This window comes from Lissotriton vulgaris, chromosome 3_1, assembly GCF_964263255.1.
Source record: "Lissotriton vulgaris chromosome 3_1, aLisVul1.2, whole genome shotgun sequence".
Taxonomy (NCBI): Eukaryota; Metazoa; Chordata; class Amphibia; order Caudata; family Salamandridae; genus Lissotriton; species Lissotriton vulgaris.
Genome location: NC_141689.1, coordinates 1,390,723,718 through 1,390,751,021, shown reverse-complemented (window position 1 = coordinate 1,390,751,021; position 27,304 = coordinate 1,390,723,718). Strand labels below are relative to the sequence as shown.

Genomic DNA, 27,304 nt, shown 5'->3' with positions numbered 1-27,304 from the left:
AAGATCAGGCTTCAGGGACTGGAGGAAAGGAGACAGAAGACGCAAGGTGGGTCTGGAGGGGCTTCATCTGCCCATGCTGAGGCCCCTGGGGGGCTCCCCAGGGGCAGGAAGCCCAGCACACGTCCCCATTCTCCGTCTGGGTCGGTGGCACCCCCCAAGACGTCGAGGGGGAGGTCCAAGGCCGGCTCCCCATCTCCCCAGGGCTCTGGGTCGAGAAAACGTCGCCCGTCGACGTCGAGGGACCTGCACAGGCCGCCGTCGAACACAGAGACCGTGTCATCGTCGCTGTCTTCGTCGTCGTCGACGTTGAGGTCTCGACGTCGACAGGATCGGCGTCGACGCTCGCCGCCGAGGCGATACCGTCGATCGCCGTCAAGACACAAGGCATCATCGTCGTCGAGGGGATCTCGTCGTCGAGCCCGCCGTCGACGCAGAAGCACTCGCCGGCGAGACGGAAGCGTTCGCCGTCGAGGCGCAAGAGATCGCCGTCAAGACACAGAGGGTCGTCGTCGAGGTGGTCCGGGTCGACGTCGAGACACGGCAGCCGCTCGACGCCGAAGAGGAAGAGGCGGTCGACGCCGAAGGGTCGCTCGACGTCGAGGGAGCGACGGTCGACTCCTGAACACCGATCGGTGGCGCCGAAGGATCGTACTGCGCGGCCTAGGGAAGGATGGTGGGTCACCGAGATCGGTGTACTCGGAGGTGTATACTCCAAAGAAGTCTACTCCACCTCCTCCTTCGCTACCTAGAGGCCCGCGTCCGAGGGATCCTACCCCTCCTCCTTTGCCTCCTCTGCCTGACAAGCCGCCACCGGTTCCACCGAGGTCGGTCTCACTGCCAGATCTCCCGACTCCTCCTAAGAAGACTCCGAAGTCCAAGGAACCACGTCAGCCCAAGGCGGCCACCCCGGAGAAGCCGGTGGACCGTCCGAGGCCCAGGAGATCGAAGTCGCGCTCCAGGCGGAGGGAACGTTCGAGGAGTAGGCACAGGTCCTCCACCCGTTCCAGACGGCACCGTAGGAGACACAGATCCAGGACTGATACGTCCTCTGGGACCCGCTCCTATTCCCCTACTCTGTCCGATTCACCGGAGACTAGGGTGTCTCCTATCGATGACATCGGCACGTTCCAGGAGGTTCTCCTGAGGGGGGCCGCAAAGTTGGGTATCACGGTGACGGCTCCTACACCTACGACGTCCGTGATATTCGAGACTTTGCACAAGAAGCACCTGTCTCGCCCTCTGTTGCCCTTGGTTCCGGGTCTGGTCGAACCGGCACAGGAACTCTTCCTTACGCCGGCAGTGGTGAAGGCCGCCCCGTCTAGACTTTTGAAGAAATACAGGGCACCGGACTCCGACCCTGCCTTCCTGAGGATGGACCCGGTCCCCAACTCGGTAATAGTTACGGCGGCCAGGAAACAGCACTCTACCTCCACGTCCTCCACCGTGCCTCCGGACAAGGAGAGCCGCTGGATTGATTCAGCGGGTAGGAAGGCATGTGGGACTTCGTCCACCACGATGAAGGCTTCCAGCGACTCGGCATTACTGGGACGATATGACCGGGCGCTTTGGGATTCCATGGAGCAGTTCGCGGACCTTGTGCCGCGTGACAGGAGGGAGGACTTCATGGAAATTGTCAAGGAGGGGATGCTGGTCTCGAACCAGGCCATCAGTGCCGCAGCGGATATTTCCTTGTTAGCTGCGCACGGCTACTGCCACGGTCTCAACCAGCACCGCCATGCCTGGCTCAGGCTTACGTCTCTCAAACCTGAGGCGCAACAGCGAGTGGCCAACCTGCCGTTTTCCGGGGACACGCTCTTCGGAAAACACGCAGATGACGAGATGGCCCGGATGAAGGCCGAGGCAGAAACCCTGACGGCGGTGGGCTTGGAGAAGCCCAAGGACAAGAAACCCTACCGCCAGTTCCAGCAGCGGTTCGGCTCGCAAGGGAAAGGTAGAGGACAGTCTTCGGGACAACAGCAGCAGCAACAACAGCAGCAGTTCCGACGACCTTTCCAAAAGCGTCAGAGGGGTAGAGGTGGACAGCAGCCCTCTACCGCAAACAAGGGCCCGGCCGGGTCTCGACCCTGAGCGGTTACTTCCCCGTCATCCGTTACCCGCTCCGGTGGGGGGAAGCGTTCAATTCTTTCTGGCAGAGTGGAAAAAAATTACTCAGGACAAGTGGGTGCTGAATATTGTTTGCAATGGATACAGTCTTCGGTTCATCAGCCCTCCTCCAGCGATCCCTCCGGTCAGCTCGCAGTATCAACTACGCGAGCTCCAGGCGGAGGCCGATATCCTGTTCAGGAAAAGGGCGATAGAAGACGTACCTCTGTCTCAAAGAGGAAGAGGTCTGTACTCCCGGTTCTTTCTGGTTCGCAAAAAGGACAAGAACGAGTTCAGGCCCATTCTGGACTTGCGGCAGGCAAACAAGTGGATTCGCAGAGAAAAGTTTTGCATGCTGTCCTTGCATCAGATCTATCCTCAGTTGCAACAGGGGGACTGGCTTTGTGCCATAGACCTTCAGGATGCGTACTTCCACGTGCCCATCGCGCACAAGCACAGGAAGTTTCTGCGGTTCCAAGTCGGCACCAATCATTACCAATACACGGTGCTGCCTTTCGGTCTGAAATCTGCACCAAGGACGTTCTCGAAGTGCATGGCAGTGGTAGCGGCACACCTAAGGAAAGGCAAGGTGTTTGTCTACCCGTACCTGGACGATTGGTTGATCAAGGCCTCCTCCTTCTCAGAAGCCCAAGCGGACTTCCGGAAGACGTGCGTTCTCTTGAACAAGTTGGGGTTGCACATCAACATGTCCAAGTCGGTCCCGATCCCGGTCCAATGTATTCAATACTTGGGGGCCACCATCAATACGCTGTCAGCAAGCGTGTCTCCTTCGGAGGAGCGACGGAGATCAATCCTTCTGAAGGCTCAGGCTCTTATGACCGCTCCATCTACAACAGTGAGGACGGTGTCTTCTCTACTGGGGTCGATGGCCTCCTGTATCTTCCTCACTCCACATGCACGACTACACATGAGACCTCTGCAGGAGTGCCTGGAGGACCAATGGGACCAGAGGAGAGGATCGTGGGACGACAAGATACGACTGTCTCTGCATGCTCTTCAGTCTCTGACGTGGTGGTGTTCAGCGGAGAATCTCCTCAGAGGAGTTCCCTTCCACAAGGACATTCCTACTCAGACGATCGTGACGAATGCTTCTCTCCAGGGCTGGGGAGCGCATTCGGGGGACTTACAGATCCAAGGCACGTGGTCTCCGACGGAGTCCACGTATCACATCAATTTCCTGGAACTCAGAGCTGTTCACTTGGCACTGAAGGCCTTTCATCCGTCCTTCCGGACCAACTCTCTGCTTGTGCAGACGGACAATACGACCACGATGTATTACCTCAACAAGCAGGGGGGGTCGAGATCGCGCACCCTGTCTCGGGAGGCGCAGACGATCTGGCACTGGCTTCTGGCGAGAGGATTGACGATAACGGCTACCCATCTGCCAGGTGTGCAGAATGTTCAGGCGGACGCACTGAGCAGGCTGATCCAGGAAAACCACGAGTGGGTCATAAACGACGACGTGCTAGGAGAAGTCTTCGCACGGTGGGGGACTCCAGACGTAGATCTGTTCGCCACCGCCGAAAACAGCAAATGCCGAGACTTCGCCTCCAGGTACTACCAGCAAGGGACGCTGGGGAATGCACTTTGGATCAACTGGTCGAACAGCTTTGTTTACGCTTTTCCGCCCATTCCTCTGATTCCGGCGGTGCTCATCAAGCTGTCCCGGTCCAGGGCGCGGATGATACTGATTGCCCCGGAATGGCCCAGACAGTGGTGGTTCACGGACCTTCTACATCGGTCCCTCCTTCCACACATTCGGTTGCCGTGCAGGCCGGACCTTCTCACGAAGTTCGGGGGGCAGATGGTGCACCCCAACCTCTCATCCTTGAGTTTGGCGGCATGGCTCCTGAAGTAGTGCAATATGGCCATTTGAATCTACCAGACGATTGCATGGACATACTGAAGGAGTCTAAGAGGCCTTCCACTCGGACGTCGTACGCCTACAAGTGGAAGAGGTTTTGCATCTGGTGTGTGTCCAGGAACTTCGATCCTACGACGTGCAAGGAAGATGTCATCCTTCCCTACCTTCTACATTTGGCGCAATCTGGCCTTAATGTTCACTCTATTAGGGTTCATCTCGCTGCATTGACTGCCTACAGGAAAAGCCCTTCACAGACTTCCTTCTTTCAGATCCCTGTGATCAAAGACTTTTTGGAAGGCTTGAAGAAAGTGTTCCCTCCTGTCAGGCTTCCTTCGCCTTCATGGGAATTGAATGTGGTGCTGTCCAGTTTGATGAAGGAGCCTTTTGAACCCATTCATAAGGCTTCGTTGCAGCACCTGTCCTGGAAGGCGGCGTTCCTCGTGGCCATTACATCGGCCTGCAGGGTGAGTGAAATTCAGGCGTTGTGTTGTAATGAACCTTATACTGTATTTCATGCTGCTAAGGTTGTTATGCGTACTCACCCTAAATTTCTTCCCAAGGTTATTTCTGACTTTCATGTCAACCAAACGATAACTTTGCCTACGTTTTTTCAGAATCCTTTGTCTCCAGCGGAAAGGTCCTTACATTCCCTGGATGTTCGGAGGGTGTTGAAATTTTATCTGGATAAGACTAAAGATATTCGTAGGTCAGACCAATTGTTTATCAATTACGGATCAGTCAGGACGGGTCTTGCGACCTCTAAACAGTCCATTTCTAGGTGGATTGTGTCCTGCATACAACTATGTTACCAGAAAGCTAATAAGACCTTAGGAGGTAAGCCTAAGGCTCATTCCACCAGGGGCAAAGCTGCCACGACAGCCTTGCTCCGTAATGTGCCGATTGCAGAAATTTGCAAGGCCGCCACTTGGAAGTCAGTTCATACCTTTGCTAAGCATTACTGTCTGGACGCGGATGCCAGAGCAGATGCTCAGGTTGGACAGGCTTCGCTGCGGAATTTGTTCGCACAATAGTGGTGTTGGTTTCTTTTCTCCACCGCCGTTTTGGTGTGGGGATGGGCTTGCCGTTCTATTCACTAGATTATGACTATACACAGAGATCCCCTACTACAGAAGGAGTAGTTTCTTTTCTGTAACTCCAGTTCTGTAGTAGGGGTATCTCTGTTATAGTCATAAGCGCCCGCCCTCCTCCCCGGTGGAGAGATGTTCATGTAAAGAATGCTACAGGTCGGGCGTGTTACGCCTTCAAAAAGAACTGAAAGTAAGGGAGACCTGCAAGGCATTCTGGGATACTGTGAAGTTCTGGAAAGTTCTCTTAAAGGCACAGTATCCTATTCTGAGCCACATAATGGCAGCCTATGGGGCTTGTCTGTCCATGCCTTCCTCTCTATCTTCCAGAGGGGTTTGTACTGAAGACAAAGGAAATCTGGACAGGCTTTGCTGTTTTTGTGGATTTTTGGTGGAATTTCTAGCTGAAGTACTGGACAGTGTAGCCTTTTATAGGCTGCATTATATGTCTTTAAATTCTCTCTTAAGTGTCTGTGCAGTTCTGCATTTTTTCGACACTTTAGAGATTATTTTTGATTGCTCCGGGGTCCACGCACATGGGCGGGACTATTCACTAGATTATGACTATAACAGAGATACCCCTACTACAGAACTGGAGTTACAGAAAAGAAACTACTCCCTCCCAGACATCTCAGAGCCCGATCCACAGTCCCTGAAAAGAAGAGACCCGTGGAGGCACCAAGAGACGTGGGACCGGCCATCTTGAAAGACCCACGAGAAGCTGACTGCGCAGCACCCAAGGCACCCTCGATGCTGTGCTTTGGGGTTTGAGAAGCCCCACCACCGAGCAGCATCTGCACCGAAGATCAGCCCCCCAGCATCTCCACGATCTGCATGGGGCCCTTTTGCATTTTGACACTCGACGCGCCATCCCGGTTACTAGTCCGTTGGCTAGTGGCCATCTTGGCGACGAAATCCGACATTTACACCGCTGGTCTGGTTGCTCCAGACTGGCCCTAGCTCCTGTAAAAAGGAGCACCCCCTCTGACCTTGCTGGTCCGAGTGAGAAGCTTGCATCGTCTCCTACGTGGCTTGCATTGGCCAAGGCCTGTTTGCTCCGATCAAGAAGCCGACACTGCCATCAGCTAGAGCCTTCGTGGGACAGCTCGTGACCGACGCCTGGACGTCCTCGACCTCTTCGTGTCCACGTGGCTGCAGAGACAATCTTCACCTCTTCGCCTGTTTGCACCCGACATCGCCTGGTTCCATCCTGGTTCCGCGGTAGTCACTGGCTAGTGACTTTGAACATTGTCCCCTCTGCTTTCAGGTCTTCACCTATTCAGATCCACCCGTGGATCCATCGGAACTCTCCACGACGACCCGCCTGCAGCATCTTCATCTACATGCTCCATAGACCAGCGCAACGAAACCCAACACACTGCTAGACCTATGCACCCGCTTCCTGTGGGTGAGGTAACCCTGGCACTCCGGTGCTCCTGTGTAGCAATACACCTCTAGGGCCTATGTTCCAAGTTGCTAGGTTCTAGGTCATCCGGAAGATTCCCTTTTCAGTAACTTTGTAACTTTTACGCACCATTGACTTTGCATTGGTGCATGCGTGTGCTTTAAGCGCTGCACCAGAGTCCCGCGGGCCTTTCCCGACTTAGTCACTGCTAGTCCCGAACAGCTCCAGCGATTCCCCAGGCCCTAGGCCTACATCCTTTTCGATTTGTGGTACTTATACCACTATTTTAGTATATGGTTTAGGTGGCCCCTAGGGCTCATCCATATTGTGCAACTTTTGTATATTTAAACTGTGTTTTGTTTTAACGCATTTGCTTCTGTGCTCATAAAGAGTATAGGGGATATTTGTAGTAAATAAATATATATATTTTTTCAATATATATCTGTGTGGTGTCCTTTCATTTGGTATTCAAGGGGATTGTATATGGTAAAACAGCTTGCTTCACATGCCTTTACAGAGTTTAGCCTAAGACTGCTTTGTCCACGTTACTAGGATAGCTGGTCTATAAGGTTGACTTACAACCAATCATCATAAGGGTTACTTGGCATGGTACAAGGTGATCACTAGAACTAGTGAGCATCATATACCAGGCCAACTTCTCACAGCGTACAGTAAACATTATACTGCATCCTTAACCCCTTACGTGCTGCCACATTTTTGCGCTGTGCGGGTGATTTAATAGTGGGTGGAATTCGGATGGCCCCCGGCTGTCCTCCGCACACGACCCCCGTGATGCATGACGGCCGAGAGCCGTCCGAAGCATGCAAGAGGTTAAAATTCTACTGAGATAATTTTTTTACTAAAGTCATCTGTGCAAACTCAAAACATGGCTGAATGACTCCAGCTCAGTGATTTGAAAAGAGAGGTTACTATTGTGGAGGTCTGATCCTCTGGCTTAAGCTAGCAGCTTTTTTGCTTACTCAGTAACATTTTCACAAAATGGTTATTTCCACAACCCCATTTGAAAAAGCCACCAGCGTTCAAGGGTAGAGATCTTATTTAATGAAATTAAGAAATCATGTCTGAGAGCCTCTCTTGCCTCACACACAGATTAATCTTTCCTTCTTGGCATATGGAAATTGCAAATGCACTTTTATTATTTTTTTTTTTACATTTTTGCCAAACCATACTAAATTTCTTAGCAAAATATATATATATTTTTTGTGAACCATCAGATCTGACTATTATTATGTGACTGTCCATACATGCACACTTATGGATGGGCACATTAGAATGGCTTTTGTTATAAAAGTTTATAAACAACCAATACTAGATGGATGCCTGTGTATCAGTGTAAATCCGCTGACATGAGTAGGCATGTTTGAATTATTTTCGTTATATTTTAGCAAGAGTCTTCGTAGATACCTGCATTTGGCTCAGCACCCGTTCACGCTATGCCATCTTTGAATGGTTTTAAAGCCCATTTAAAAATGGGCCCTGTCTGCATTGCCCACACATTTTGTAGCACACTACGAGCGGCAGAAAGAGCCCTTTGCCAGTGTCTTGGGAGCTACTTTACCCTTACACATGAAAAAAAAGTAATAAGAAAAAAACAAAGCAGTGAAGGGAACTATTTTCTGCTGTCACTCACTTGGAAGGGAACTCATAACTGTGGTGGGCTGAACCTTTGCCCCATGCTATATGCAGTAGTGGGTGAAAACAAAATGTGAATGACTTTACAAAAGACCAATAGATGAAGAGGACTGACTGAAATCTGTTCTATGTATGGATATATATGTATTTTTAAGGATTAACTTTTAAAAACAAATGGTTGTGCCTAACACCTGACCTAAAAATGTAAACAAAAACGATGACAAATAAGGCAGTAATAGCTATAGTCCACTACACTAGTGGCTCATTTTGTCAAAATTCACAATTGCAGTGCTTCTACCCCCAAGGTCTCACTGCCGAAGAACCCCCTTCTAGTCCACAAATACTTACAGAAATGAGGGGATCACTCAACATCTTATGTTACATGTGCATTGGGAATCTGCACATATGGGGAATTTGAGATTACTAACAAGGATAATGCAAGTACAAAATAAATACACATCAGATGGAAGAAGTGCCATTGTATCATATCCCACCCTAGCCCCGCCAACTAGCCATGCCCTAACTCCGTTTGATGAGTACCTGCACTTATTTTTTTCCATTTAAAGCACTGAGTATATGATATATTCAACTTTATTTTTGCAACTTCTAAAATAAATCTTAAGCCAAGGCAACACATTTCGTTGCAGTCATGAATTGACTTGTGCCCATGGTTACTTTTTGAGTGTTCCCCTCATTGCTCCCTGATGAAGTCCTGTTGTAAGGACGAACCACCTTGGCTAGGCTGAGGAATTGTCTTGGAAGATGCAAGAATAAAGTTGAGTATATCATATACCTGTCTCCTTGAATCAATGGTATGAATGTGGAAGGACCATATTTTTGGCTTTGGATACAAAAGCATCTATATTGGAGTAATGAATTACATTGTGCCTTTAATTACTTTTTGAGTGCTCCCCTCATTGCTAAATATAAACAGTTGATGTTTCCTGGCACTGGAAATGCAGCCTCATTTCTCATTGTGTACATTGTACAAACATCTAAATATCGAAAGGGGCATGACAGCCTACGAAGTCTTATAATGAGTGCTTGTCCGAATATTTGTTATTAGTGAGTGTAATTGCAGCAACATTTGCCATCTTTATACCTGGACGACATCTTAAATAAAATCACTGGTGACATTACTTATCACACCACCACCGACATAATCACTGTCACTGATGATGTAATCACAGGCTCTGCTGAAGGCTGCTCTTTCCACAGTTGTTTGCTGACAGTGCAACTAATGCCTTATTTATGGATCCTTTGTGAGGATGTCGAGATGTTAAAAGTGGAGATGCAGATATTCAACAACATATCATTTCTGCAGTATTGATAGGAAATGTAAATGTGATATCCATTATTCTCTAAATACACAGAAGAGATCAGTAATTACATCAGCGATGTCCTGTGGTGACGTTGCATATTACATCACCAAAGAAGCAAAAGATTGCTCTTGTCCAGATAGGTTTGCTGAGAGTGAAACTAAGCCATGTTTCCATACCATATGCTCAGGACCCTTGTTGTGCGAAGCAGGCTCGTTGGGCATGATAACTTGGTGAAGGGTGTATCTCAAGGCCTCATTCTCTGTTTAGAACTAGAACTAGGTGGGCCCATCAAACGCTGTGCTTTGGGGCTGTGTAACTGGACTAAGAATATGGTGGAATTCCAAGCCCCACTCAATGGATTCTGGAGACACGTGTAATAAGAGGAGCTGTGGCCTTATTGCTAGAGCTGCTGACTTTGGAACTGGAGACCCAAGTTCGAGTCCCGGTGTCGACTCGGCATCCTTTGATTATGGGAACATACTTAACTAGCAATGGCACCGAAGAGGACTTCTCTTTAGGCAGATAAGAAGATGTGAAAAGGTGGAATGCCATGAGGTGCAGAGCCAGGGCCTGAAGTGGGGGTGACTATTACCCAATGCTGTATGGTGTAGTGGGTAAAGGCAATAAATGAATGACTGTTGACCAGGCAAGTGGATTTAGAGGACTGGTCAAAGCCCCTTTATAGATGTATATAGGTATGCATTTATTATTTATGATTTTTTTTCTTTTTGATTATACGAGCATGGTGACACATTTAAAAGTGTGTCTCTAGGTCAGATGTAAGAAGTAGTATATTTTGTATTGGCTGATTAAATACACAATCAAATTGGTCAATAAACATCTGTTATTCAGCGCCAAGATACCCTTGGGTGATCGTGCGCTTTACAAATACATATGCTATTTTATGTTCCATTCTGGTCTATTGTTGTGCATATAATTTATAATAATTGTTTTGTTTTAAGGAAATAAGTCGACTTGCTGGTCAGATCAGGCGGCTCTATGGTTCAAACAAGAAAGCTTCAAAACCTTTTTGGCTCTATCTCACCAATTTCATAGTCAACAGTCCTATTTATGAAGAGTGTTTGAGAATGAACGACGGCTTTTCCAATTATCTTGTAAGTTTTAGTATTTGTCTTTCTTTAAACTTACCATCTTTAGCTACATGTACTGACTTAATGAGATATGTTGTATGCTGACTTGATAACTGATAGGCAACATGTGTACTTAAAATGAATAGTTAGCTGTGGTGACTAACATTAATATGAGCCTCCAAACTGAATCCCGTAATGATTTTAGCCTTTGTGTCTTTAGTTTTATTGTTGTTTTTAATAACCCATTTTATTCCTTTTGTATTTAGTATCTGTAAATATTTTACTGGAAATTTAGACTAAATAATTTAACATTCGAGAGTCTGTTGTAACTACATCTATTATGGCACAGTTGTGTATTGAATTTCAAATGAAATGTACCTTTCGGTGATAAAATCCCATGGTGTCAGCCATGACTGCCTATTGAACCATAACAACCTGCCAGTGTAGGTCTTGGAGGAAGTAGTCTCAAGCAGGCACATACTTTTGAAGAGGGGGCAATTGATGGCATTATCCAGTTCTTTCGGTATCAAAAGTATTAGTGTACTTGAAATATGGTTTAATTTCATGTAACATTCATACAAATAGAGCAGTGATAATGCTAACAAGCATTGCCATAAGTGACTTTTAAGAGATTATACACAGCTAGGAGATTTTCCATCTACATCTCAATTCCCTTTTTAAAATATCATCATATTTCCTGTGAAAAAGTGCTCTTCCTATGTGCTCCTTACTCAGAACCACAGCTCTGTTACCATGTTTACACACAAATGCACTAGTTTTCCTACATTTCTGGGTTTCTTTTTCTTGAGATTTTTGTGCATTTGATATTGCTGAATTATTTTTACACCACATTTTCACTGCTCTTTTTTGTGTGTTTCAAACATTTTTATGATATTGTTTCTTTGTTGTGTTTGTTATTTATAGCTATAATTTTATGTAACTTCTCCATGTTTGGTCAAAGTTTGAACATGGTAAAAAAGGCAAATTCCACATCATTTTTAATTTAAATAACTACACTTTTCTACTTAAAGATGGCAGTTTACCAAAAAGCATGCACACTACCACAACAGCCAGCACCAATCCAAACCAATATCAACATGTTAATTTTATCTAAAATACAGAAAAACAGAGGAAAGGGGCAATTAGGGCAAGCAAATGGACATTAGACACAAAAAGTGCATGACAGTGGGAATTACACAATTATATTGATGGTCCAGATATCTGCTGCAATAATTCTTAATTGGATGACTGTGAGAAACCAGGACTTTTTGCAGAGACCCCCCACTTTGCGGCTTGCTTTTGACTATTAGTTGCTGTTTTTCTGACTCTGATTGTGCCCTGGACTCTAGTATCAAGACCCAGGGCTTGTTCTATTAAAAGTGCATGGTAATTAGGTATAATTACAATTGGCACTGGCAGCCTACCTGAAGTTGGTAGTATATGTTAGGGCATGTAGGTTTAGAGGCCCAGCAGATTGTATGCACTTAAATGTGCATTGCTGTGTAGCCTGCTGTCATTTTAAAAGTCTATCCTCCTTTGCAGCATGCTTTTAAATTAAAATGATATGCAAATTCGACTTCGGAATTGAAGGTACTTCCGAAGCCTTAAACAACCATATTTTTACATATAAGGGTGCCTTGTAACTATTACCAGGGAGATTATAAAAGAGGTTTTATAAGCCCTGGTGAGGGAAAAATGCCAATTTCATAGTACATTAGTTCCATAGGCTAACTATTGACAGGAATGAGCTAAAATGGAACTTCAAAGTGTCAAAATAATAGTTAGAATGAATCCAACAACTTGCCAAGGTTGGATTTATTTGAACTATGACAGAAAATACGTTATGGAACTTGCTTTTCTTTTGTGCCAAAATCCAGCCTTCTAGTAGCCTCTCCTGGTTGGCCAGTCTTTGACAGGCTGAGCCAAACTGCTCTGAGGAGGTGTGAAGTGGCCTGCATGGAGACAAAGGAGACATCTGGTGAGAGGAGATCTGCAGCTGCAGAGCAAGAGGCAAGAAAGGGGCTGGGTAGCCAAACAGGTCTTCAATACAGGGAATGACAGTTTAGGGCAGGAGTAGGCCCACCTCCACACCCTGTACCCCCTGCCTAATGGGAGCCCCAGTAATTGAATTAGCAGAGGGGATGGAAGGGGAGTGTTAGGGAAAGTTAGCCACACCCATAGGTTGGGTCACCTTAGAAGCATGGATAAATACGGGAGAGCTGCCCAGCAATCGGCTTCCTGCATTGAAAGTACAAGAAGAATAAGGTCTGCCCTGCTGAACCTTTGGACTACAGGAGAGAGGACAGCACTCATACGGACTGCACCTGCTGCACACTTTGGTTTTCAGCCCAAAAAGAACTATGCCTTGCTCTGAAAGTTGAAGGAGTGAACTCCCTCAAAGCAACAGGTTAAAAGAGCTCCACCAGGCTGGCGAAGCCTCTTGTTTACTGACTTTCTTGTATTGCGACATTGCCTCGTCTTACTTTAACGCTTTCCCACTGTGTGGGATCATCTGTGCGCCCTATGTGGTTCCTTTTGTTTGATGTTTTATTCTTTCTGCCTGCAAAATAAAAATTTTACAAAAAAAAAAGAGCTCCACCTGCTTCATCTCCACCACGAAGAATCCAGCTGGACTGTGCACCTTGGACTTTTAATGATTTGGCCAGATGCATTGTGAGTCTTGTAGTACCAACTCCCCAAGGAGCAACTCAGAGATTTCGGACCCTCAAAGACCCAAAAGAAACGTCTGGAGAAGAGCTGGCCCTGCTGGACTCTTCAAATGCGCAAGAGAGGACTGCACTCTTAAGGACTGCATGTGCTGCACTCACAAGAATTCACAACAAAAGGACTTTGCCTGTCTTAAAGGATAAGGAGTGGACTCCCTGTTCAGCAACAGGTGGACAAGCGCTGGAAGGGCCACCTGCAACATCGACGACGAGAACAACTCCAGCTGACAAGCTTCACCTGGATTTTACTTGGATTGACCAGGTGCACTATAGGAGTTGTAGTCCAAGACCCCAAGAGGCAAAGTGGAGCTTAAGACTCTTTGACTGGTGGTGTGGACCATGTTCCTGCATCAAGAAACACTTTTGGAAGTTAAGTGTAAAAGTGTTACTCGTGGGTGGCCTGAATTCTTGACTTTCTCCCGGATTAGGGCAACCTTTTTTCACCCTTTGAGCGCCATTTACTTCTAAGCGCTAGTTTTACTTTTAATCTTTAAAAAATCATATCTCTTGTTCCCTCCATTGGATTTTTGCCATTTTGTTTTCATTTTAATCATACAAATATTTCTTATTTTTATAAATTGGTGTTGGATTTATATGCTTTGGGTCTTAATTATTTAATGTATTGGTGTTTTAAATGCTTTACAGATCTGTCTCCTAAGTTAAGCCTGCCTGCTCACAGCCTGTTACCAAGGGTCAACCAAGGGAATGATTTATTGAGACCTTGACTGGACCTTATATTGGGATTTTGGTCTTGATACTAGTGATAGGTACCTACCTAAACCTACTAAGAAACCAACATTAACAAACAAGTCTTCTGTGGTAGACTGCATCCACAAATTGTCAACGGTGATGGAAGGAAATAAATACAACCTATCCGCATCAGGAAGAGCTGTGCTCCACTGGCCAAGTTGCTGACCTTGGAGCCTGGTGATTCGGTTTCTAATTTTGGCTTTGACACATTATTAAAACGGTGTGTGAGCCTAGGTAAACTACTTTATTCACTGATTTGTAAGATTTATTATGTAAATATGTAAAAAACATTTTTTCATTGCTTTAACCAGATCTGTCCTACTCAAATGGTGCTCTCTGCCTACATCCCGGTTTCTCTTATTAGGTGTGATAGGGGGCCCACACAGCATACGGTTTTTTGTGCAGCACCTCTTGTTTGTGATGTTCCACTTTAATGAAAATTACACCTATAAAGGACCCCACTGTGCCTGGAGCTAGATTTAAGCTCAGTATAGTTCAGTTCAATTAGTCTTTATTTCGACAATTTCATAAAAAATGCCATCTACAGTCAAGCAGTTAAAAAATTATTAAAAGATGAATAAATATTTAAAACATATTAAAACATGGAAATCATCTAATCATTCTATACAGATCTTTTAGTAGTTCATTACAAGAATCTAGCTGTAGCCTACAGATTTTTCCTTCGAATGTCCCACATCCAGCTTAAAAACTTCGCCATTGTTACCACTATATCTTCACGAGTATCAGTTTTCAATATGCGAAGTGCTGTATTACAAGATCTTGTTCCAAGATTAGAACAGATTGGTTTAAGCCATTTCTATCTTGGTCGATCATATGCGGGGCACGCAAACATTATGTGCAAGATTGTCTTATCATTAAATGGACACGAGGGACAATTAGTTCTAATGGCATTATGCCAGTGTGATGTAAACATCTTTATAGTTAGAGTCCCAACTCTGAATTGGTGGTCCAGTTTCCTGTCGCAAGTTCTAGTGATGGTATCCCAATAAGCTTCAAATCTTGTTTCGAGCTTATGCTCCAAGAAGCTACATGCCAGTGAGGAGTTATTTGCCATTGACATAGAATTGAGGGTGACTTTGTTCCCGTAAATTGTCTTGTATTCTGATTGTGAAGGAAAAGTGTTTCCTACTGGCTCCTCCCACAGGTAACTAAGCCCCATGGTAGTGAGTGAGCACTTGATCTTCTGCAGCCATTTAATTTTGCACGATATGTCTACTTCTTTTATGTGTTTTAGAGTATTTGCATATGGTAGAAGTTCCGGAGTGGTCCAGATCCTTTTCCAATATGCAAGGGGTATAAAGCTAGCGATCTCCTCAAGTGTTTTACATCCCAAAATCTAAAAGTAATGGTTTTAAAGGGGTCGATTGGGAGGGCGTGGTCAAGATGACGGCCTGAGCGTACGCTTGCTGGCGAGGCTCCCCGCCTCGGGCCACTGTTGAGACCCATCACGCAGTACTCGAGCCCCGGAATCTGCAGCATTTAACCAGGGATGGTGTGAGGAGCCAGAGCCAGTCCTCCGGAGACCTGTAGCAGATAGGGTGGCCTCCCGAGGAGACGAGCTTCACCCGAGTACACGGCGCCGAGGGTCATGGCGGCCGGGGGAGCTCGGTAGTTCACGGCACCTCTCTCCCACTTGGGGACTACCAGAGCGGCTGCCGAGGGCCGGTGATCGGGTGGCGGACCGGCCGCTGGGACAACGAAGTTGCGGCACACGGGGACTGGCGCGAGTAACGGCAGAGAAGAGAGGCGGAGGTGAGGGCCCCTGTGCCGGCCGGCGCGAAACTCGACCCCCGGGATCTGCGGCCTGCGCCTGGAGGTGCGGGGCGGCCCCACGAGTCCACGACCAAAGAAGGAGGACGTCGCAGCTACCGGACCCCAGCAGAGCACTCACGGGGGCTCGGAAGGCTCAGACCGCAACGGGACGTTGGTGGAGGCACCATAGCAGCAGCACAGAGAACGCGAGGTGAGTGGCTGCGGTGGTGCCGCGGGAGGCGCGAAACTCGAGCCCGAGGCCTGGGGCCTACAGCGGAGGAGCCGGTGCACTGCGGGTACTGGGCAGAGGAGCACCCCCGGCCCGCTGGTTGCAGCGGAGCACAGAGGGGCCCCGGTAGGAGCGGAGGTGGCTGGTGGGGGGGTTCGGGGGCAGCCCTGTGCCCCAGCGCGACAACACAGTACCCCCTTCGTTGAGGCCCATGGGAGAGACAGGTGCTGGGGGCCTAGGGGAGCAAGCGAGCAGCAGTCGAAGCACCCCCAGAGGCGTGGATATTGAGTCCTGAGGCCTGGGGCCTAGCGCAAGGCGATTGACGCGCTGAGAGAGCCGGGGAAGCAGCACACCCCCTACATCAAAGGGGAATCTAAAGGTGACAAGTGACCCCCCAGGGACAGAGGAGAACACCGACTGGGCCAGAAGGCGACTCAGAGCCATACCAAGGTTTTACACCACCCAGAACACCGCCAGCATAGAATCGGTGTGGATCCCTCTGGCCATAGCGACACCCACCCCACCAAAGGAGCAGGACACCCCGGGCGTCCCGAGATCCCGGGGTGCGAGAGGGTCTTTGGGAGACCTAGCCAAGGAGGTGGTCAGCGGCGGCCCCCGAGATCTGGGGCAGCGGACGGGGCAAAGGGACGGGGATCTACACACTACCCCCTACTAGACGGTGCGAACGAGTAGTATTGAGGAAAGAAAGACGGTGAAACATAGCAAACACCGGCCACAGGGGGGACGCACTATCCCCGAAATTTTGGCCAAGGGCAACCCTAAAGGGTAGAAGAGCCCCCCACACACTCCACAAGGGGGGCAGAAGGAGACCTCGTATCAGGAGAAGGGGAGACACCCATCACGAAAACATCCCTAGAGACCTTATTCAATTCATTGCGCAAGGATTTCCAAATGTTAAAACAGGAAATGGCCGGGGAACACCGCGAGCTGCGGCGGGATGTCGATGGTCTTGGTGAACGAGTTGCGGCAGTGGAGGAATCTACGCAGGCCCGGAGCGAGGAGATTGATCTGCTACAGCAGGAAGTTATCCGCCTGAAGGACCAACAAGTAGATCTCCAAGCGCACATGGAGGACCTCGAGAACTGCTCTCGGAGGAACAACATCAGGGTCCGAGGCGTTCCGCCCAAAGTGGAAGGGGACAATGTCACACGCTTCTTACAGGAGATGTTCAGGGACATTCTGGGGGAGACCACTGATTTTCCCATTCGCATAGACAGAGCACACAGGGTGGGCATTGCGCGCCAGGCCCCTGCCCCACCGCCTGACATCTTGGCCTTCCTCCCTGACTACCCTCTGAAGGAGAGGATTCTCCAGGCAGCACAACGGAAACATCCCTATAGCTACCAGGGGTACCAGGTGACATTGTATCAAGTATGATGAATTTGAGGAGAGAGAGTCAGGATCCTTTCAGTCTCAGTTTGGATACTTATAATCAAGTGGGGGAAAGGATCACTAGTCCCGCGTAAACCAAGGTCTGCAGGTACGTAACGGGGTGTCTCCCAATAAAAAGACCCTCATACACGTGTTTTAAAGTTCTTGGGTTCTCGTAGGGGTATATGATGTGTCCCCGCTCTTGTTTTACACATGCATGCGTAATCCTTGGGTCAATTCTTTGTGTGCACCCTCCGCCAGGAGGTTTTACCTTTGGTTTAAGGCAGTAGTGATCGTGGAAAGGTGGGTGGTGGGGTAGTGGTGACAGTTTTTTAAAAAACCCGGACAGCCAGATAAGGTACTTTAATCGGTCTGGATTCGGGTACAAATTATTCAAAATTGTGCTGCTGTGGAATCTGTTATGAATTCAAGCGCACTTTATAATTGTGGTTAAAAAGGTCGACATGTTTCAGCCTTAAGTGCCAAAAGGTCAGTAGGCTTTCTTCAGGACCAGGGGGTGGTGAAGTGACTAATAGTGAAAAGAATAGGTAAATTTAGAACCTGATTCTTCTGGCAGTAGAAGGTCGCATTGTACCTGCAAAGTGAAAACAAACATACACACAACAGATAGGGGAGATAGGGATAGGGAAAGACACAAATTATGTACAATTGTACAAGCTCAAAATCAAGTGATTTTGAAAAGTAACTAAAAAATGGCAATACTTAGCGCAGAATCACAGTCATATCAGGCGTCAACTCTCCCATACTCATGCTTCAGTGGAGTAGGTGATTTTGCAAATACTGTAGTGCTGTGCCCTTAGTTGTAGTGCTTCCAGTGTCATTCCAATATTCAGGTGAGTAGTTATCATTGAAAACCTTATAATCGTTTGTTATCAAGTGGCATGCTTTGTAGTGAGACACACATTGCTTACTGTGTATATTATTATCTTGTATCATTTGATATTAATAGCTTTATTTAGTGAGCTCACACAGTGCTTGTTAATATATGTATGCCAATATGCCCATTTGATGTTGTTTCAGAATGTGTTAGTTGTTATCGTGGTAACATTCTGCGTGAGGAATCGATTATCTATCTCCTTTTCAATTCGTGCTATTGACCATGTGATAAATAATTTATCTTATGTAAATATTGGGTTTTTGTAATACTGTTGTTATTATGGTGTCGCTTGTTGGGAAATGTGCTAAAATGACTAGCCCTTTAATATTACACCTCGTTGTCTGCCTACGTTCGCGGCAAGAGCGGTACTGAAGCCGTTCTGCTCGATGTGTGTTGGTGACATTTAAGTCAAAGGTAGCTGTGTTTTGGCCGGTGTGAAATTTGATGACAAATAATCCCCATGCGCGCCTTGAGCCATGTACATGGTGCCGGTCGCGTGGCGTTTCATTGCGGCGGTTATCGGTAAATTCATACCTCTACAAACAGAGCAATTTGCCTCTTCGCGGGGCCGCGGCTTTTAGGATGGAGGTTTCACTAAAAAGAGGCCGCGATTAGGCGTTGGGAAGATTAAAAATATACTTGCGGTTTCGTGGTGAACTGTCACGAGTACCCCGCCATACCTGGTTCCTTCTCATCCTTGCCTGCATACTTGTGCTGAGTCTGCCCAGCAACGCCCGGAATACGTCGCGGGCGGTTGCTGGGAGGTTCATATTCCCAAGAAATGGAAATAGAAGTATTTAGTCTCGGTTTGAGATACTGGTATGCCAATTTATGAGGGGTTAGTGTAATTTCCAAAAATGCTAATTAAACACTCTATGGCATATTTAACTTCTGAGTTATGTTAATACAGGCGCATAGTTTTGGTCTGTCTTAATGAAAGGCTGCTCGTTTCGCGAGTGGGTCTTTGTTTCCAAACAAATGCAAAGTTATTTATGATTTATTTCGAGGTTATGGTTGACAAAAAATGTAGGAATCGCTTATTGATAAAAGCGTTTTTTTCAAAAGGTGTGATTGATCGTGGGAAAGTTATATTGTTTTTTGCTTCATATTACGAAAGTGTAGGTTTCAGGTTAGATAGGGAGGCTTGTTGTGACCTCGAGATGGTGTTTAAAAATTACTCTAGGGTTTTTATGGGGCAAAATAGCACTTATACAGTTCTTGGATGGTTAAGGCACTGAATAGTACAGTATTTGGATTGAGCTGGGGAGAACAGTCCTCTCGGTAGGTATTAGTTATGTCATCTGTTAAGGGATAGCCACGGAATGGAGTCGTTCAGGCCTCTTGTATCCGTTTGGAGCCTGTGCACCCAACGTTGCTCCTTTTCGAACAGGATTTTTGTAGCATTGCTGTCTATTGTATCAAGTGTCTCAAGGATCACCCATTGTAGGTCATTAGCAGTATGGCCTGATTCTATGTAGTGTGTAGACATTTTGGTGGTCATCCTCTTGCAGTTCACGTTACTTCGATGTTTTCCAAGTCGTTGTTTTGCCTTCCGACACGTTATGCCAATATATCTCATCTGGCAAGGGCATGTGATCATGTAAATGACGTGGCTCGTGTTGCAATTGGTGTGTCGTCGTAATTCCCACAAATTTGGGAGTAACTGTAATGCCTTCGTCGGTTTTGTTGTGTCACAAGCTACACATGTGCCGCACGGATAGTGTCCTGTCACAGGTGGATTGTCCCACAACCTTAACTGTTCTTTCTTTTTCTTAGGAGGTGGTCTTGTGTGTACCAAAATGTCCTTTAGATTGCGGCTTCTTCTATTCGCGAACCTTGGTTTTGGCCAGTTTAAGGTGTTGGATGTAACGATTTTCCAGTTTTTATTGATGATTTTCTTTACCTGGTTCGTTACCGGGCTATAGGTCGTGACACATGTAATTCTCTCTTCCAATGGTCTAGGATTGGTCTCTAGAAGGGCTTCTCTCGGTTGGTTGCGCGCTCTCTTTTTGCAGGAGGTGATTACTCTTTTGGGGTATTGGCGGTCCATACGTTTCTCATCTGCTTGTATCTTGTAGTCAGATATTTGGCTGCAGTTCCTCCTCAGGTGGAGGAACTGGCTGTACGGAAGGTTCTCTCGTAATAGTCTTGGATGAAAGCTTTGGAAGGATAGCAAGCTATTCTTTGCCGTTGGCTTGAAAAATGTGTGGGTTTGTAAAGTGTTGTTTTCCGCATAAATGGTTATATCCAGGAAATCCAGTGTCTTCTCGTTGGCGGTATATGTGAATTTTAAACATTCATCTTGACTATTTAGCCAGCAATGGAAATCTTTTAGGATCGCATTATCTCCTTTCCATATCAGCAGGATATCGTCTATGTACCTCTTCCAGAAAAGGATATGACATAGGAAGGGGTTGTTTTCATTGTGGACGAAGGTGTCTTCAAAAGTGCTGACATATAAGCTTGCCACACTAGGGGCGAATGTGCTCCCCATAGACGTCCCATGGCGCTGGAGGAAGAGGGTGTCTTTGTACTGGAAAAAGTTTTCCGTTCGAGCCAATCTGCAGCACTCTAAAACGAAATGTCTTGGTGTTTTGTGAGGCCAGTCAATGTTGAAGAGTATTGTTTCCAAAGTTTCAAGGGTTTTTTGTTGGGACAAGCTCGTATATAGGCTCTCGACATCTAGCCCTACCAAGAGCATGGTGTCCTCTGAGTATTCAAAATTGGTTAGCATGTTTAGGAGATCCCGTGTGTCCTTGAGATATGTTGGGGTTTTCTGAACAAGCGGTCTCAGATATTGATCTGCGAATTCTGAAAGGGGTTCTAGAATCGAGTTGATTCCAGAGACTATGGGCCTGCCTGGTGGTGGCATCCTTCCCTTATGAGTTTTTGGTAAGGAATAGAAGTAGGGAGTCCTTGGCGACTTGGTTACTAGATAGTCTGCCTCTTTTTTGGACAGCCAGTTATTTGCTTCCGCTTCTTCTATCATCATGGATATGGTCCTCTGTAGGCGTGCGGTCGGATCTGTTGCCAGTACCTCATAGAATTTTGTATCGGCAAGTAGTTCCATACATTGGTTGTCGTATCCTTGCGCTGACTATTCGGCGGTCGAAGACAGAGTCTGGTTGAGGTCGCCTTCCATGAGCAGTGGTGGTCTGGCTAGTATCTCATCAATGTCCTCAGTGGTGTAACTGAGTCCAAAGCTGCCTGCCATGGCAGATTACCAAGCAGAGTAGCTTATTGTGAGTAAAACTCACTGTTGAATTCTTTTCAAGAAATCTCCCACAGCTGTGCGCTGCTATACACGTATGATCAATTTGAGGAGAGAGAGTCAGGATCCTTTCAGTCTCCGTTTGGATACTTATAATCAAGTGGGGGAAAGGATCACTAGTCCTGCTTAAACCAAGGTCTGCAGGTACGTAACGGGGTGTCAAAACCTCTCCGCCATCACCCTACATAAGAGGAAGGCTTTCCGAGTTGCCACATTGTTTCTCAAAGATAAGGGAGTTCCCGACTCATGGCGCCACCCCTTCCGACTAGTCTTCAAATGGCAGGGGTCCCTACATCAACTTAGGTCATTACGCGACACGTGTGCCCTGCTGGGTATTGACTCCCCTGAGGAGCCCCAACCGCCAGAGGACTCTTTGTGATCCTCCCAGGAGAAACCCCCACGCCTCTCGCTGGATGGGTGGCAGCGAGTGGGCTGCTATCGTTCATCCAAATACACCTTGAAACCGGACCCTGCCGCAGTGGCGCTGGGGCAAGCATCAACTATTCAGGGAGTGTCCAAGGACGCAGCTACATGCCACTGATCAAGTTATGTTATGTTATGTTATATATACTTTTGTATAGCGCGCGGCTACTCAAAAAGAGTGTCCCAGCGCTTTGAGTAAGGAGAGCTACAGCACAATAACATAACACAATTAAAAGAAGACAAAAGGCAGAGGGGGCAAACAACAAAGCGGCCTACTGGGTAAACAACCAGGTTTTGAGACCTTTTCTAAAAGCAAGTAGGCTGGTGGCTCCCCGGAGTGTGAGCGGCAGAGAGTTCCACAACTGTGGCGCCAATAGTCCAAAGGAGCGACCTCCCAGGCGAGCTCTCTTCACTCGCGGGACAACCGCCAAAAACAGGGATTCTGACCTCAGAGAACGAGCCGGATGGTAAAAGGCAAGTCTCTTTTGGAGGTACTTTGCTCCCACCGCATGGAGAGCCTTATAGGCCAAAGTCAAAGCCTTAAAGGTGATCCGTTTGCGGATTGGAAGCCAATGCAACGTCTGCAGCAAGCCTGCTGCACTTGCACGTCTGTTCAAACCAAAAATAGCCCTCGCGGCAGCATTCTGCACAACTTGAAGCCGCTGTAGCAGATACTCTGGCAGGCCCAGGTAAAGAACGTTCGAGTAATCTAACCTAGAGCCGATCAGGGCCTGCACAGTCAGCTTCCTGTGCTCCTCAGACAGAAGGGGAAGAAACCTCCGCAGCATCCTAAGGAGGCCGAAGCAGGTGCCCGACACACCAAGGATCTGGGATTTCAACGTTAGCCCCTTGTCCATCTTGACCCCCAAGTTCTTAGCAGTTTGGGATGAACAGGACGGAGGGAACATATTGATGGGCCACCAAGCCTGCCAGTCTGGCTCCGTATCGCACCCAAAGAAGAGTACCTCAGACTTATCGGAATTGCACTTGAGGCTGTTCAGTTGGAACCATTGAAAAACAGCCCCAAGGCAATCCCGGATACTCTCCCCATCAAAGTCTCCTCCTCTCTTACACGAGAAGAGGAGCTGGGTGTCGTCTGCATAGGATACGATCTGGGCCCCAAACGACTCCGCCAGCGCCGCCAAAAGGGTCATGAAGATGTTAAAAAGGGTCGGGCTCAGAATAGAGCCCTGAGGGACCCCGACTCCCAGAGGCGGCATCACGGCGGAATCTGGCGAGGTCCAGACCGTTTGCCGGCGGCCAGCTAGAAAGGAGGAAAACCAGCTGAGCACCGTCCCCCGCAGTACTATCTCATAGAGTCTTGCGAGAAGGCCATCATGGGGGACGGTGTCGAAAGCCGCCGACAAATCCAGCATCACCAGCATGGCTTTGCCCCCAGTGTCCAGAACCCCTTTAATGGTTTCTGAAACCTCAAGGAGCGCGGTCTCTGTGCTGAGATTTGGACGAAAGCCCGACTGGGTGGCGTGCAGAATCTCATTTGTCTCTAGAAAATTGGAGAGCACCATCTGAACATGCTTTTCCACAATTTTCGTGAGCGCCGGCAGCAGAGAGATAGGCCTATAGTTGACTGGGGCCTTCGGATCCAGACCAGGCTTCTTAAGCAGAGGAATGACCATTGCCTGCTTCCAGGCCTGCGGAACCACTCCCTGGCTCAACGAGAGATTCAGGAGCGGGTTCGCCAGCGGATTAATCACCTCCGCAATTTTCGCCAGAAATTTAGCCGGGCACGGGTCCAGAGGCGAGCCCGATTTGAGATTGGCCATGAGTGCTAAAGAGGCAGGGGCAGAGATAGGTGGAAACACGCCCAACGTCAAACCTGGCGATGCCAGAGGGGACAAGTTAGCCTCGGGGTCAATCGGCCCAGCAGGTGCCACCGATGGAAAAGAGTCCTGTATAAGTTTGATCTTGCTAGTGAAAATGTTAGCAAGGTCCGAAGCCCAGGAATCAGATGGCCTCTCATCAGAGGTATTGGACCGTGGAGATATAAATTCTCTCACTATAGTGAAAATCTCCTTACAGGAGTTGGAGGCGGCTTCTATCCTCCCTGCCAGGTAGACTTTTTTACCCAGGCGGATGTCCCGGTGATAGGCCTTAACCACCGTCTTAAAGGTCAGCTTGGCCGCAGTATCGTATTGTGCCCGCCAGGCTCTTTCGGCCACCTTACGCTGCTGCCGCGTAGCCGACAGTGCTGCGGTGAACCAAGGAGTGGAGACCCGTTTCGGAGTCAAGCGGGGGGCCAATTCCGGGGCGAGATCGTTTAGCCTGTCTAAAAGCCATGCTTGCAAGGACTCCAGATCCTTCTCCAGGTCGCCTGAGAGGGGGCAGGGGTGATCCAGGGCGGCCTGGGCCAGCATCTCAGGGGTCACTCGATGGTAAGCCCTATGGACTCGACCCTGCTGCTGTGGCAGAGCAACAGCCGATTTAACTGTGCCTTTGATCAGAAATTTAGCAAGCAAATGGTCTGCCCATAGTACCGGGATAATCTCTATCACCTCAAGAGGGGATGACGAGAAAACCTGGTCAAGAGTATGCCCCTTGTCATGCGTAGGCCCCTGAAGATAAGGGATCAGCCCCAGCGGGGCCATAGCCTCTGAAAGTTTGATAGCGGCTGGGTCCGACGGATCATCCATCCGGAAGTTGAAATCCCCGACCACAATGCAATGTTCCGCTTTCAGGGCCAGTCCCAGCAGAACGGAGTCAAGGTCTTCAAAAAACGTTCCAGGTGGGCCAGGTGGTCTATATACCAGTAATCCCTTAACTGATTGGTGCGGACCCAGAGTGATAGAAAAAGCAAGGGTCTCAGAGCCGCGGATATCATCCACTGGCAAGATAGCACAAGACGTGCCTTTCTTCAACACCAGTGCCACTCCACCACCTCTTCCCTTAGCTCTATCCTTCCTGAAGATATTATAATCAGGCGGGATTGCCATGGCGACGTCCGGATTAGAGAATTCTCCCCACCACGTCTCAGTAAGCATAAGACAAAGTGGCTTTACCGTATCAAGGAGCTAAAAAATGTCTTGTGCATGTCTACACGCCGATCTGGTGTTTAATAGCATGCAGAGATATCCAACACTGGCGATGTTATTGTTGGGAGACGATGACTGAGCGCGGTTGGGGCGCCAGCCACAGCCAGGGCAGCTGGACTTACCTCGGTGGCGGCCGGGAAAGACAGTGCAGCAGCCACTAGCTAGATTATCGAGAGAGCGGAGTCAAAAACACTTTATTCGATTGTTTTAAAATCATAAAAGTATGCTACAGAACCACATTCAATCATACAGACAAATTGTTAAAAACAAGTTAATAAGCTAAAAAAGTTACTCTCTAAAAATTAAAAAATCATGTAAAAAACGTCTTTACCATCATATTTACAGTAATTACAGTAATAACGATCTTATAGACCCTTGACAGTATACAAAATTTTAAAAATGTGCAAACTGGAATATCTTTATAATTCTGGATACAAGAACTAGCAGCCTGGGGAGAAAGTGCAAAACGTGCGATTCTTGAGTTTTTTTTTGTTGTTTTTTTTTACACATATCAGGATTACATAAACAGTGGCCAATTATTCAGTTCAAGCAGTTAATTTACATTAGTTATTTAACATTGACCTCGCTTGCTTTGTTCGGATTGACATAGTCAAAAAATTGGCTACCCCATACATTACTACTGTAGTTTCCATGAGCTGCAGATACAATAAGGCTGGTCTAACCTGCATAAAATCTAAACCTCTCAGGATTGGTTTAATGTATCTCTCCCTCCCATTCTTATAAAAGGGGCAGAAAAACACAAAATGTAATATATCCTGGTCTGAGAAATGATCACATCTGCAGGGAGCATTTTCGTGAGGCTTGCACCATTTTTCAAATTCTCCTAGCAGGAAATGTGCTTGGTTAAAACGAAATTTAGTGAGGACCCACCTATGAAAAGGTTTATTTACTATTGTCAGATAGGATTGAATAGATAACGAAGCAATCATCATATAGTGGGCCCTGACAGTTGGTTTTAAGATTTCGCTAGCCTCTCTCTCTGCTTCCCTTTTCTCTATAAAGTTTTTCTTTACCCAGACGATGTCCTCTCTCGTTAGACTCTCGGGGTTTATATATAGCTCCGGTCGGCCTAGGTATGCAGCTGTGGTTTTAATATATTGTAGCCAACCAATCTTAGCCACGTTTTCCCTCCCCATACAATCCCTAATGATCACATGGTTTAAAATTAAAGCTGGGTTAAGCCATTTCCTAATCCACGACAGTAGTGGGGCCAGAGTCAATGAGTCCTCAATGTACCCTATCCCCAATTCCATGTGTACAGCAAAGGCTGGGGTGGATTTAGGAAGGCCCAGTAGGGATCGCAAAAATAGGTTCTCTTCTCTTTGTATATGGGTCAGGTTTTTGTAACCCCATATCGCGGCCCCATACCTCGCAATAGACAGAGTTTTTGCTTTATAAATTGCTAATATAGCCTCAGGAGGTTTACCTCCCAACCTTTTTGCAAAACCTAGGATGGCGGCAGCCGATCTTTTTACTGCCGCAGCTTTGCTTGTAATCTGTGGAGCCCATGTCCCCTTTTCATCGAACACCACACCCAGGTAAGTAAAAACTTTAACTTTGGTTAGCACTGAACCATTACAGGTAAGGGTTTTAATATTGTTCTTACGACTACCTACTGCCATAACATGGGATTTCTCAATATTAACTGTTAGATCTTAACTTTGCATAAAGGCCCCAAAAGAATTTAAAAGACGTTGTAAACCATTCGGGGTTCTTGCCAACAATACCGTATCGTCGGCATATAATAAAACCGGCATTAAGGAGTTACCCATTCGTGGTACATCAATGGAGGCCGTTTCCAGGTTCTTTCCCAGTGAATTAATATAAAGTGAGAAGAGCATTGGTGCCAAAATGCACCCTTGGCGCACCCCTCTTCCTGATTTAAAAAAGGCAGTGCAATTTCCCTCTTGGGACATGCGTATAGTCGCCCTCAGATCACTATGAAGTCGTGCCAGGAAATTCACTAGTGCTCGGTCTAGGCCCATTTTCAAAAGTATTGTCCACAGCTTTGACCTATTGACTAGGTCAAAAGCTGTGGACAAATCCATAAAAGCCAAATACATCATCCCCTTTGATGCTACAGGATATTTACCCAGGGTGAGATGTAAATTTAGGCATTGATCCTCTGTGCCTCTCCCGGCTCGAAAGCCATACTGGGCTTCACACAGGATGTCATTGTTTGTTGCCCAAGTTGAGATTCTTTCCAAAATGACTTTACCCAATATTT

The 27,304-nt window shown here is 47.4% G+C and overlaps 1 protein-coding gene across 1 annotated transcript in view; it reads left to right on the top strand.

Annotated features, from left to right (window-relative positions):
* The window catches only part of TRMT10B (tRNA methyltransferase 10B), a 313,279-nt gene that overhangs the window by 112,240 nt on the left and 173,735 nt on the right, over positions 1 to 27,304 (top strand). Inside the window, exon 4 of the mRNA XM_086963206.1 lies at positions 10,416 to 10,568. Coding sequence (XP_086819332.1) covers positions 10,416 to 10,568 — 153 coding nt within the window. The remainder of the gene's footprint in view (positions 1 to 10,415; positions 10,569 to 27,304) is intronic.